The following is an 11,149-nucleotide window of genomic DNA, read 5'->3' on the forward strand; positions in this document are numbered from 1 at the left end:
ACAGCCCACCGTGAAGCCAAACTTTCTTGTTAAGATCTGAGGGACCCCGGCCCCAAATGCTCATCTACCCTCATGGCCTGGCTCAAAGCCTCCCTCCGCTTCCAAGGATTCAGGGACATCCATGACGGGGGATGAAGAAAAACCCTCAGTGATTCAGGAGCTCTTGGAGCCCCTGGGTAGCACACACTTGGGTGCTCACTGAAAAGTTGGAGGTTCAAGTTCACTCTGACATGCCTCAGAAGAAAGGCCTGGTGATCTACTTCCAAAAAACCAGCCATTGAACACCCTATGGAGCACAGTTCTACTCTGATACATATGGAGTCACTATGAGTTGGAATTAACTGGGCAGGAACTGGTGTTTATTGGGTTTTGGTAACCTTATACACTCGTCTCTTTGAATCTGGAGAGTAACTGTAAATGGCAGAGATTATCTCCTTCATATGACAGAGGAACAACCTCAGAGAGCCCACAGTTCTTGAGCCCATAGAAGTAGCTCAGCAGTACCTGGAAATTACCCTCGGCCGGGCCCTCGCTGAGCTAAGTGGTTTACCAGGTCCTGGCGTTCGATCTTGCGACAATTCCATGAGAACTGTGCTTCAGTCACCATCTGGGATTACTCACACATGGGGAAACTGAGCCTAGGGTATGTCACTTGCCCAAGTTCACCCAGTTAGTAACTAGTGGAGGCTGGATGTGAACCTCCCCCCACCCCGGGTTTTCAGGCCCCCACCCTCCAGCCCATGCTCTCAGACGCTCTATTTCTCTACCGGGCTGGTCCTGTGTGCCTGGGGCCATACCACTCAGAGCCTCTGTCTGTCTCAGTTTACAGACCCTGCTCTTTCTCCTCTGCCCACACCTGCTCTGGTGGGAGTGTCCAGGACCCACTCACTGACCTTATACCTACTTGTCAGGGACAAATGATTCCCCTGTCTCTGAGCCATACCCAAGCTTCCATTCACTGCTGAACTGCCCTTCAGATGCCCTGCCTGGAGTTCTCTGGCTTTGGTCTAAAACAACTCCTCCCGAAAACTTCTGTACCACATCAAATAGGATCCACTCCAAGCTCCCGCCTCTCCCATTCCTGGGGTGTCTGCACTGGCTTGGGTGGAGTCTCCATTCTCTTTGTTCTCCTGTCCCCATGAGAGAAACTCCCAAGGGCCATATTTGTTTTCTGCTTCTCTCCCTCACTGAATGTCTCTTTTGGAGGACGAAGAACCATGTCTTATTCATCTTTATGTCCTCACTGTCTGGTACAGTGCCTGACAGAATAGATAAAGGACAGATGGCTGCCGTAGAGTCGATGCTGACTCATGGCAACCTTATGTACATCAAAATGAAATGCTGCCCGGTCCTGCGTCATCCTCACGATTGTCAGTGTATTCGAGTCCATCATTGTGGCTATTGTGCCAATCCACCTCACCGAGAATCTCCCGGGCCCTTGCTGGCCCTCTCCTTCACCAAACATGATGTCTTCCTCTGGTGACTGATCCTTCCTGATGACGTGTCTATAGCAATCAAATCAGATAGTGTTCTGTTGTGATCCATAAGGTTTCCATTGGCTGTTTGAGAAGTAGAGCTCCAGGCCTTTCTTCCCAGTCTGTGTTAGTCTGGAGGCTCTGCTGAAACCTCTCTACCGTGGGTAACCATGCTGGTATTTGAAATACCATGGGCATAGATTCTAGTGTCACAGCAGCATGCAAGCCACCACAAGCTGAGAGAGTGGTGGGACACAGTAGAGCCCAGGAAGTGTGGGTTAGACTATCCTTGTTGCTTCCTTCCTCCCCTCTTTCTTTCTCTCTGGCCCTGCTCTCACCCCATGTGCAGGAACCTCCTTCCCCTGTTCTTCAGTGACCTGGGGACTTCTGCTTTTGGCAAGAAACCATCTGTTCTAAATTTTGTTCATGGGCAGGGTTTGGTATCATGAAAGAGAGAAGTGGGATTGATGGCCCTTCAGTTGTGACCACTTTGGTGATGGAGGGACATCTGAGAGGAAGGAAGAGGAAGTTGTCACTGCCGTAGAGGTGTATCATTGAGTGGCATGATGGCATTTTCTTCAGAAGTCGAGCTAAGGAAATGTTCCCCAACTAGCCACAAGCTCTCATTTTGCATGTCTGAGGCTGTAGAGGAAAGAGGAAGAGTCAGGAGAGCAGGGCCTGGGTTCTTCCTTTCTCCAAAATCCCTCATCTCTGCTGATTCAGAGGAGAGGAAGCTCAGCATTGTGGACCTCTGGGTCCCAGGGGCTCTAGGGACTGAGGGTGCAGGACAAGGAGAGACTGAGGGCCACCAGGCGCCTTCAGCCAACAGAGCATCGGGGCAATGTCTGGGAGCCTCATGCAAACGGGGCAGGGGCATGGAAGTAAATGGACATCTCTGCTAGGCATGAGTGTGGCGAAATGTGGTGAAAACCAGGCGAAATTGTGCACTACAGATGAGTAAGCAAGCACAATTAAGCTTGTGCATACCTTGCTTACTGGGTAATCTGTCCCTGAGTCTATAAGGAGCCCCAGTAGTGTAAATGGTTATGAGTTCAGTGGCTAACTGAAAGGTTGGAGATTTGAACCCACACAGTGGCTCCATGGGAAAAAGACCTGGCGATCTGCTCCAGTAATGGTTACAGAGAATAAAACCCTATGGGGCAGTTCTACTCTGACACATTGGTTGCTATGCGTCAGAGTCGACTCGACTGTACGTAGCAATTATACTATTCCTGCAAGTACCTGAAGCCACTTTGTTGGATATGGAAGAAGCCTATAGAGATTCCTTCAATCTTCAGCCTAAATGTTTGTTTTAAAGGGAAAATCTGTTAAGCACCCGCCCTGGGATGGCCCACTCTTAAGGAGCCTCTAACATTTTGGGTGGACGTGTTTGTCTAAGAACTCAGAAGCCCTCCTGTGTTGTACCTGGGGCATTCTCGACTGTCCCTGGAGCTCAGATGAGTCCAGGCTGGTGCTCACATCTCTGCTCTCCTCTCCCCTGCTCCAGCGTTTACCTTCTATCAGAAACGAGGCTCTCCCCTGGGTGACTCGGTAGGAGCGGCTGCCCTCCTGAGCAATGGCCCCTACGTGCCACAGTGTGATGCATTCGGGAGCTGGGCGCCCATGCAGTGCTACGCCAGGACCGGTAAGGGTGGGCTGGGTGCCCCAGGGAGGCTGTGTCATTCTCCCTCCTTTTTATTCAGAGCCAAGATCTCCCATGGGGAGGCAAGAGAGCATGACTCTGGTGCCTGGTGGCAAAGGCCAAGGCCATCACTTGCTTCATCTGAACAGTGTCCTTCTACCAGCCAGAAGTGGGGCATCCGAGCACTTTTACCTGCGACTGTGGACAGTGTCTGGCAGGGGGTGGGGGTGCCCCTGCTGGCCCTGCTCTGAGGGGAGGAAGGAAAGTCATTTGTGACACCCCAGGAGTGAGTCACCAACGTGCTTCCTGAAGTTGTGTCTCCTCTAGGACACTGCTGGTGTGTGGACGGAAAGGGAATGTACATCCCTGCCTCGCTGGCCGCCCGCTCCCCACAGACCCCCCAATGTAAGTGGACCCCCCAGAACCCTCCTGCCTGCTCTAGGCTGGTTGAGCTGCTGTTGCCACCTAACTACCTAACCACCTAACGTGAGCTGCCCTGTGGCCCAGCCCTTCAGACCAGCCCCGGCTGCAGCCAGACCACGTTGTCCCAAGTCCCCAGGCCTGGAAGACTCCCACTGATTGTGGCGCTTCCTAATTGTGCTCCCAGTTTCATAGGTGGGGAAAAGCAGCTGGGGGTGGGGGGCGAACCCAGACACCTCCCTGTCTCCTGCTCCATGGGAGATTTTGTCCACTCCCGCTGCTGCAGCTTCAATAACCTTCTCACAGCTGTGTGCCCAGCTCTGGCCTGTCTCCTGAGGCTGGGCCCTGTGTCATCAACCGCCCAGTTGATACCTCAACGCTGGCGCGTCCCACCTATGTCTTTGTCCTTAAGCCTCAGCCTCTTCTCCTTAAGCCTCGGCTCTCTGTGAAAGGCACTGTCCTCACCCAGACACACTGAGCCTCGGGCTCAGCCTGGGTGCTGGCATTCCCTCTGCGCCCTCGCCTGTCAGGTAAGGGTGCCTCCCTTTCTTCCATAGGCCCCACGACCTGTGAGCAATCTCGAGCCAGTGGGCTAATTTCTAGTTGGAAACAGGCTGCATCTCAAGGAAACCCATCTCCAAAAGACCTCTTCATCCCAACCTGCCTGCAGGTAAGTCTCTGAAGGCCCAGAAAGGACAAGAAGAGAGAAGTCAGAACTTTCCCCCACTGGTTGGAGATGGTTTGTCTAGTTTTCAATAAAACTGGCTTAGTTTAAAAACTCACACAGAATTCTAGGCCTGGATTTTGTCCTGGCTGTGGTAGACACTGGCTGTGTGACCACGGGCAACTAACTTGCCTTCTCTGTGCTCCAATTTTTTTAATCATAAGATCAGGGCCACTTTTTTTTCCAATCTAGTGATGGGATTGTTTTGAGACTCCAAAGAGGAATCTTTCCTAAAATCTCTGTGGGAAAAATAATCTGCACATACACAGTTGATACCATGTTTTTCCTTGTGCCAACTTGGTCAAATCTCTCAGTTTATTGTGTCTCAGTTTCTCAGTGTAAATGGAAGACATCATAATACCCGCCTCCCCAGCTCCCTGAATGATTGTAATAATTAAGGGGAGTCACTGATATAAAAGCTCTCAAAGAGGGTTTGTGCCCAGAATCTTAACCACTTACTTGTCAAGTAATAGGAGTGTGTGTGCAGCAGTTTCTTCTCCCTAAAATAGAGAGATAGGAACGCCACTACCTGCTCTGCTCAGTGCCCGGGGCTTTGTGAAAATCAGATGGAATCTATTATTCAGCCATAAAAAGAAATGAAGTTCTGTTGTGTGCTATGATTTGGGTGAACCTTGAAAACATCATGTTCAGTGGAAGAAGTCAGACCCAAAAGGACATTGTTGTGTGATCCTACTTGTGTGAAATATCTAGAACAGTCAAACATATACAAAGTTGATTAGCGGTTGCCATGGGCTGGTGTGAGGGGAGTTAGTTATTCCTTAATGGGTGCCAGGGAACAACACCCAAGACTTCCACTGCCCTAACTGCTATGTCTTGGGCCCAAGACTCCAAGAAAAGTTGATAGCTTCAGTTTTCTCGGTTTTAAGATTTTGTCCCATAAAACGTCCTCAGATCTCTCCCTGGGTTTGAATCTTGCCCCTGTAGCTTTCCAGCTGTATAGCCAGAGGTACATCACTGCTCTCTGGGGACCTCTCTGTGGGAAATGGGGACAGTAGGGTCCCTACTCCCAGGGGTGCTGTGTGGGTTGAATGATGCAATGAGGGGACATGCTTGCATGGCGGGAGAGCCTTATGGTTGTGTTGTCTGTAAATGTGGATGCTATCCTTATTGCCATTGTTTGTTACCAAATGAACAAGCGGCAAACACTTCTTAAAGGAAACACTCAGCAGTAACCAATCAGTTGGGCGGACGGCTGCATGCCTGCAGGGGAGATGGTTTTCTGTTGCAGGCTTAGGAGGAAGGACCTTTCCTACCCCAAAGGCGCTGCTAGGAGGAGCACGCACAAGGATTGAGCTAGTCCTGGCAGTGACTTGGGCAGCATTCCTAGCTGGTCCAGCCCGGGCCAGGAGAGGGGCTGACACTGATGGGGTCCTGCTCTGTGGGGCCCTGGACAGGACTGGGTTTGGCAGGTGCCTTTTCTTAAAATTGTTTTATTGTGGTAAAAATATATATAACAAAATGTTTGCCAGTTCAGCATTTTTCCATAAACAATTCGGGGGCATTGGTTATGTCCATCGTGTTGTACAACCCTTGCCACTTCCCATTTTCAAGTCATCCCACCGCCCTTAGCAAAAACTCAGGGCCCCCTGAACGGAGACTCCCATTTCCCCTCCCTCCCACCTCTGCGGAAACCCTGGTGACCTGGAGGTTAAGAGTTGTGGCTGCTGACCAAAATCTACCAGGTGCTCCTTGGGAACTCTATGGGGCAGTTCTACTCTGTCCTATCGGGTCGCTATGAGTCGGAATCAACTTGATGACAATGGGCCCCACCTTTGGTAACCACCAATGAACGTTGGTCTCTACACATTGCCTGTTTCATAAAGGTGGAATCATACAATATTTGTCCTTTTGTGACTTCCTTATTTCACTCAGCTTCATGTTTTCAAGGTTCATCCAGGAAGCAGGTACCAGGTCTTGGTTTCCCCTCATGGCAGGGTTGGGGCAGGTGTCTTTTGGGCGGTTGTCTGTATCCCCTGTGACAGATGCTTGGTCTCCTAGGGCTGCTTGTGGAAAAGTCTTTGGGGAATTGGTGGGGCCAGTTTAGAGAGAGCGGTGGCTTGGGTGCAGACAGGTTTGGGCCTGGCCTGGCCGCTCATCCAGCTGTAGGATATGGCTCCGTCACTTTCCCTCTCCGGGCGGGCTTCGGCTTCCTCCATCCCAAAGTGGGGCAACTGTAGCCCTGCTTACTGTTGTAACCATCAATTCAAACAACGTAGGTAAAGGGGCCCGAACAGAACAACCCACCCTGACCCCCCCCCAACGTATCAGTCATTCCATGGCCCTTTTCACTCCCCATTTGGAGAAGCCACCACTAGTTTTTTTGAAGGGGACATTCTTGACACCTGTCCAACCCTGCCTTCCAGCCTCATGAGAATCTGGCCTGTGGTGACTTGACCTTGGTTTTGCCTCAGACAGGAGAGTATGCCCGGCTGCAGGTGTCAGAGGCCAGCACCTGGTGTGTGGACCCAGCATCAGGAGACAGGAAGCTACAGGGCACAGACAGCAGTGCCCAATGTGAGTCACCAAGCTCCCCTCCACCCCCCGCCCCTCTCCAGTGAGCACTGGGCATGGAGTCCTCGAGCAGGCTGCATGTCCCAGCTCTGCTCAGAACCTGGCCTGCAACTTGGCCAGCCCCTGTTTTCTCACCTATAAAATATGGGTGATATCCACCCCTCCCCCGCCTCCATAGGCTCTCAGGAGAAGCCAGTGAGGCAGAGGGTGGGGCTGAGCTCTGTCACCATAAAGTGCAGCCCAGCAGTGGTCCCCATTGAAGTGGGCAGTGGTGCTTTCCAGGGCTACACAGCACCCAAGGCACAGCAGGCTCCCACCTAGCCCCTCTGCTTCCAGCCTGGTCCCTGCAGTTTCTTTTCCATGAGCAGCCAAGGAGGTGCAGAAAATGCAAATGTGCTGAGGTCCCTTTTCTGCAAAAAAAACATTGCTGCTCACTTCTCATTAGGGTCAAGTTCAAGCCCTTGGCATGGCTCTGGGCACTGCACACCTGACGCCTGGGTATCTCTAGGTCTTTTCATCTCTGTCCCTCACATTCAGAGTCCTCCTGTCATAACTCTGTACCTGTTGCCATCGAGTCGATTCCAACTCATAGTGACCCTAGAGGACAGAGTAGAACTGTCCCATAGGGTTTCCAAGGCCGTCATCTTTAAGGAAGCAGACTGCCACATCTTTCTTCCATGGAGCAGCTGGTGGGCTCAAACTGCTGACCTTTTGGTTAGCAGCTGAGTGCTTAACCACTGTGCCACCAGGGCTCCTGTCATAAACTAGCCAGGATATTTTGCATGCGGACCGTCTTCCCCCTGAGCCTTTGCGGTCCTGGTCTGCTGTCTGTAATGCCCCCTTTCCCTTCCCTCACCAGGCTGACCCTTACTCAGACCAAACTTGGTCCCCCAGAAACCCTCTGCTGGCCTCTCTCCCTGTAGCTGCAGTCAGCACTTTCCATGGCTCCTAAAGCACCCTGAGCATCTTCTCCAGTTGCCCTCATCACCAAAACTCAACAAAAGCCAAGCCCAGTCAATTCCGATTCATAGTGACCCTAGAAGACAGAGTAGAGATCCCTGGTAGGGTTTCCAAAGCTGTAATCTTTATAGAAGCAGACTGCCACATCTTTCTCCCTCAGAGCAGCTGGTGGGTTTGAACTGCCAACCTCTCACCTTTCAGTTAGCAACCAAGTACTATAATCACTGCACCACCAGGGCTCCTTGTCATCCTGAGCTCTAATTGCCCACTTTCTTGTTAACGTTGCCTTTAGGACTCTAAGCTCCGTGAGGATGGGTAAGGGGGAGGGTACGGAGACTAGCAATCCAACATCTAGGTGCGGGGGGCAGCCCCAGACCCCTGGAGGGCCCTGCAGGCCGGTGGTCGTGGATGGAGGTGGATGGAGGCTATGGAGGTGGGTGGCATTGTGGCAGTGCGTGGCGGCAGGGGCTGGGACAACTGTGTGGGCGAAGGAAGCCTACACAGAGGTGGGTGCCCTTAGCTACCCGTCTGGCCTGTCCTGTGCTCAGGCCCAAGCCTCTGCGAGGCGCTCAGGAGCAGAGTCCTCTCGAGGAGAGCTGGCACAGGCTACATCCCGGCCTGTGGGACAGGAGATGGGCACTTCTCCCCAGTGCAGTGTGACCCAGCCAGGGACAGCTGCTGGTGTGTCCTGGGCAGTGGAGAGGAGGTGCCTGGGACACGTGTGGCCGGGAACCAGCCCGCCTGTGAAAGTAAGTCGGGGACCCGCCTCCCTGAGGGGCTCGCTGGGCTGTAGGGCCTGCATATCTGGGCCTCTACCCAAGCTGCCATCTGTTGAAAGTGAGAGGACGGGCTGTGTCAGGGGAGGCCAGAGGGTGCACAGGAGGCCAGGCCAGAGCCTGAAGAGCAAACAGGAGCAGGGGTGCAGGGAGCTGAGAGGTGGGCCTCAGAGAGGGGAAGCGGCAGGGAGGGAGCCCTCAGCCCTCTCAAGTGCCAGGCAGACGCCACAGCTGCCCCTCTTTCCTTCTCCCAGGCCCACAGTGCCCACTCCCGTTCAGCATGGAGAGTGTTGTTGGTGGAGCTGTCCTGTGTGAAGAGGTCTCGGGCCAGGGAGCCGCCACTGTCCAGCTGTGCCTGCTGAGGTGCCGCCAGGGCTACTGGAGTGCCTTCCCACAGAGGCCCCTGGTGTGCCGTGTGGAGAACCGAAGCTGGGAGGCAGAGCCACCCCAGCCCCGAGCCTGCCAGAGTAAGCGGCCTTGGAGCTGGCTTCCCCGCCTCCAGCTCTCTCAGGCCAGAGGGCCGGGGACCGTTTATCCGAGCCAAACGTAGCATTTGCACAGTAAGCCATGTGCACGAAGAGCAGAGAGAGAGCCTGGTGGCACATCTTCTAGAAGGAGCAGATGTGTTCCACAGGCCCCTGGGGTGAGGCTTCCCTTGTGGCTTCTCTGGAGCCACCTGCTCCTTGGGAGAATTCTGAGCTGTCCTGGGGTGCCTTAGACTCAGGATGACCATTCAGCAGGTAGTAGCTCCGAGAGTCATACTGGCTACTGCAGTGTTGACCTGCTCAGAGCTGTTTGTCTGGCCTCTGAGGGTGGCCCTGTGACACACAGCAGTTTCTCTCCCGTGTCCATCTGGACCTCCGTGGTCAGTGTCTAGTAGAGCAGGGGCCCCAGGCTCCATTCCAGGCACAGGCTTGGTTCTGGCCGCTGTCGCCTGTTCCCTGTTTCAGTATCACCCTGCTTAAAGTGCTTGCTGCAGAGTTGCTTTCTCCTGTGCTCACAGCGACCCTGCCCCGGCCGTGTCTGCCCCAGCCATGTCTGCCCAGGCCCTGTCTGCCCTGGCTCTGTCTGCTCCGGCCGTATCTGCCCTGGCACTATCTTCCCCAGTCGTGTCTGCCCCGGCCCTGTCTGCCCCGGCCCTGTCTTCCCTGGCCGTGTCTGCCCCAGCCGCATCTGCCCTGGCAAAGCATGGCTGTGGGCACTCAACCAAACAGGGCAGGCTGGACAGCTGGGGCCTAGCACTGGGCTCACCACTGCAGTGGGAAGGGCAACTGGGAAAGAGACCTAGATTTTGGGGCTGTCACAGGGCTCTGGCTGGCTGGCAGAGTGTCAAAGGACAGGATTTGTTGCAAAGCTTTCTTGGATAAGAGGACCCCAACCTAGAAAAAAGTTCAAATATGATTTGGACATACAGATGGCCTGTACACTTAGCTATGCCCGGGCGGCCTAAGTTGCAATCAAGACCAGAAGGGCCACAACTGGATCTGCAGCAAGGGAATTTGGGGAAAGGAGGCGTGGCTGTTGAGCTCCCATAATTGAATACAGGGCTACTGTGTGTGGTTGTGCAGGTTGTGCACTGGACAACCGCAGGGGATGCCATTCACATAGACTATGGTGTCTACTCCTAACCTGCAAAACCGTGTGTAGTGGTCCTGTTTGTGTGCAACCTTTTGTGTGTATGTTTTCTCTGAGGAGAAATGCTTTTGGAAGATTTTCCAAGCAAGGTGTTGCTCGGGTCCCCCCAAAATGCAAGGCACCCCCGGTTTAGAGGCCGAGGCAGGGCTGAGTTTGGTGTGAGCACACTAATTTCAGAGGCCAGCTGTCATGCTAGGAAGTATTCAGACTCTGAGGGAGACAGCGCACAACGGTAGCGATACAGAGAAATGAGGACGGGATATATGTGCAGCAGAAAAATCAAACAAAGAAAAGAAAAGATCCCCACTGGCCTCAGCCTCTGCCTGCTGACCTCTGGTACTTGCCTGCAGGGCTCCAGCCGTGGCAGACTGTCCAGATCGGAGCACATTTCCAGCTCCTGCTCCCGCCGGGCAAGATGTGCAGTGCTGACTACGCCGGCCTGCTGCAGGCCTTTCAGGTCTTTGTGTTGGACGAGCTGATGGCCCGAGGCTTCTGTCAGATCCAGGTGTGCCCCTGCCTTCCCCGCATGAGGGTGTGGGTGGAGGTCAGCACCACAGTGCCAGAGAACCTCATGGCTTAAATGGATCTATGGTCCGAACCCTTTTTTTTTTTTTTTTACCAACAGGGAAACTGAGGCCCCAAGTGGGAAAGCCATTTGGCCAAGGCTCAATACTTAGTAACGGAGGTGAAATTCTCGCCCACCCCATCCTCCGCCTTTCCTTCTCTATAACGATGCCAGCTGTGGCCTGAGCAAATGTTACATGCCAGGCACTGAGTCTCCCCTTGCAGAGATTAGCTGATACAGTCCTCATAGGAACCCAATTATTACTGCCATTTTGTAAATGAGGAGGATGAAGAGTTGAGAATTGAAGTAACTGGCCCAGAGTCCCCAACTAGGAAATGGTAGAGACAGGGACTGGCCTGAGAACAGGTTGTGATCACTGCGCAGCACTGCCCTCCCTCCGTCAGTAAAGGCCTGGCTGAG

The 11,149-nt window shown here is 53.4% G+C and overlaps 1 protein-coding gene across 1 annotated transcript; it reads left to right on the forward strand.

Moving 5' to 3' along the window:
* Positions 1–1,645: 1,645 nt before the first annotated feature.
* Positions 1,646–10,744, forward strand: LOC135227592 (thyroglobulin-like). Its single transcript, XM_064267674.1, has 8 exons — positions 1,646–1,651; positions 2,943–3,120; positions 3,445–3,522; positions 4,095–4,207; positions 6,694–6,796; positions 8,302–8,502; positions 8,784–8,996; positions 10,515–10,744. The coding sequence occupies exons 1-8, from the start codon at positions 1,646–1,648 to the stop codon at positions 10,742–10,744; spliced, it is 1,122 nt and encodes a 373-aa protein (XP_064123744.1).
* The last annotated feature ends 405 nt before the right edge of the window (positions 10,745–11,149 follow it).

Source organism: Loxodonta africana, chromosome 14 (assembly GCF_030014295.1).
Source record: "Loxodonta africana isolate mLoxAfr1 chromosome 14, mLoxAfr1.hap2, whole genome shotgun sequence".
Taxonomy (NCBI): domain Eukaryota; kingdom Metazoa; phylum Chordata; class Mammalia; order Proboscidea; family Elephantidae; genus Loxodonta; species Loxodonta africana.

Excerpts from the sequence above, each read along its gene's own strand:
- LOC135227592 (XM_064267674.1), top strand. Across the intron at positions 3,121-3,444 it reads GCAGTGCTACGCCAGGACCG|GACACTGCTGGTGTGTGGAC; the intron begins GTAAGGGTGGGC and ends TGTCTCCTCTAG. Across the intron at positions 3,523-4,094 it reads CTCCCCACAGACCCCCCAAT|GCCCCACGACCTGTGAGCAA; the intron begins GTAAGTGGACCC and ends TTTCTTCCATAG.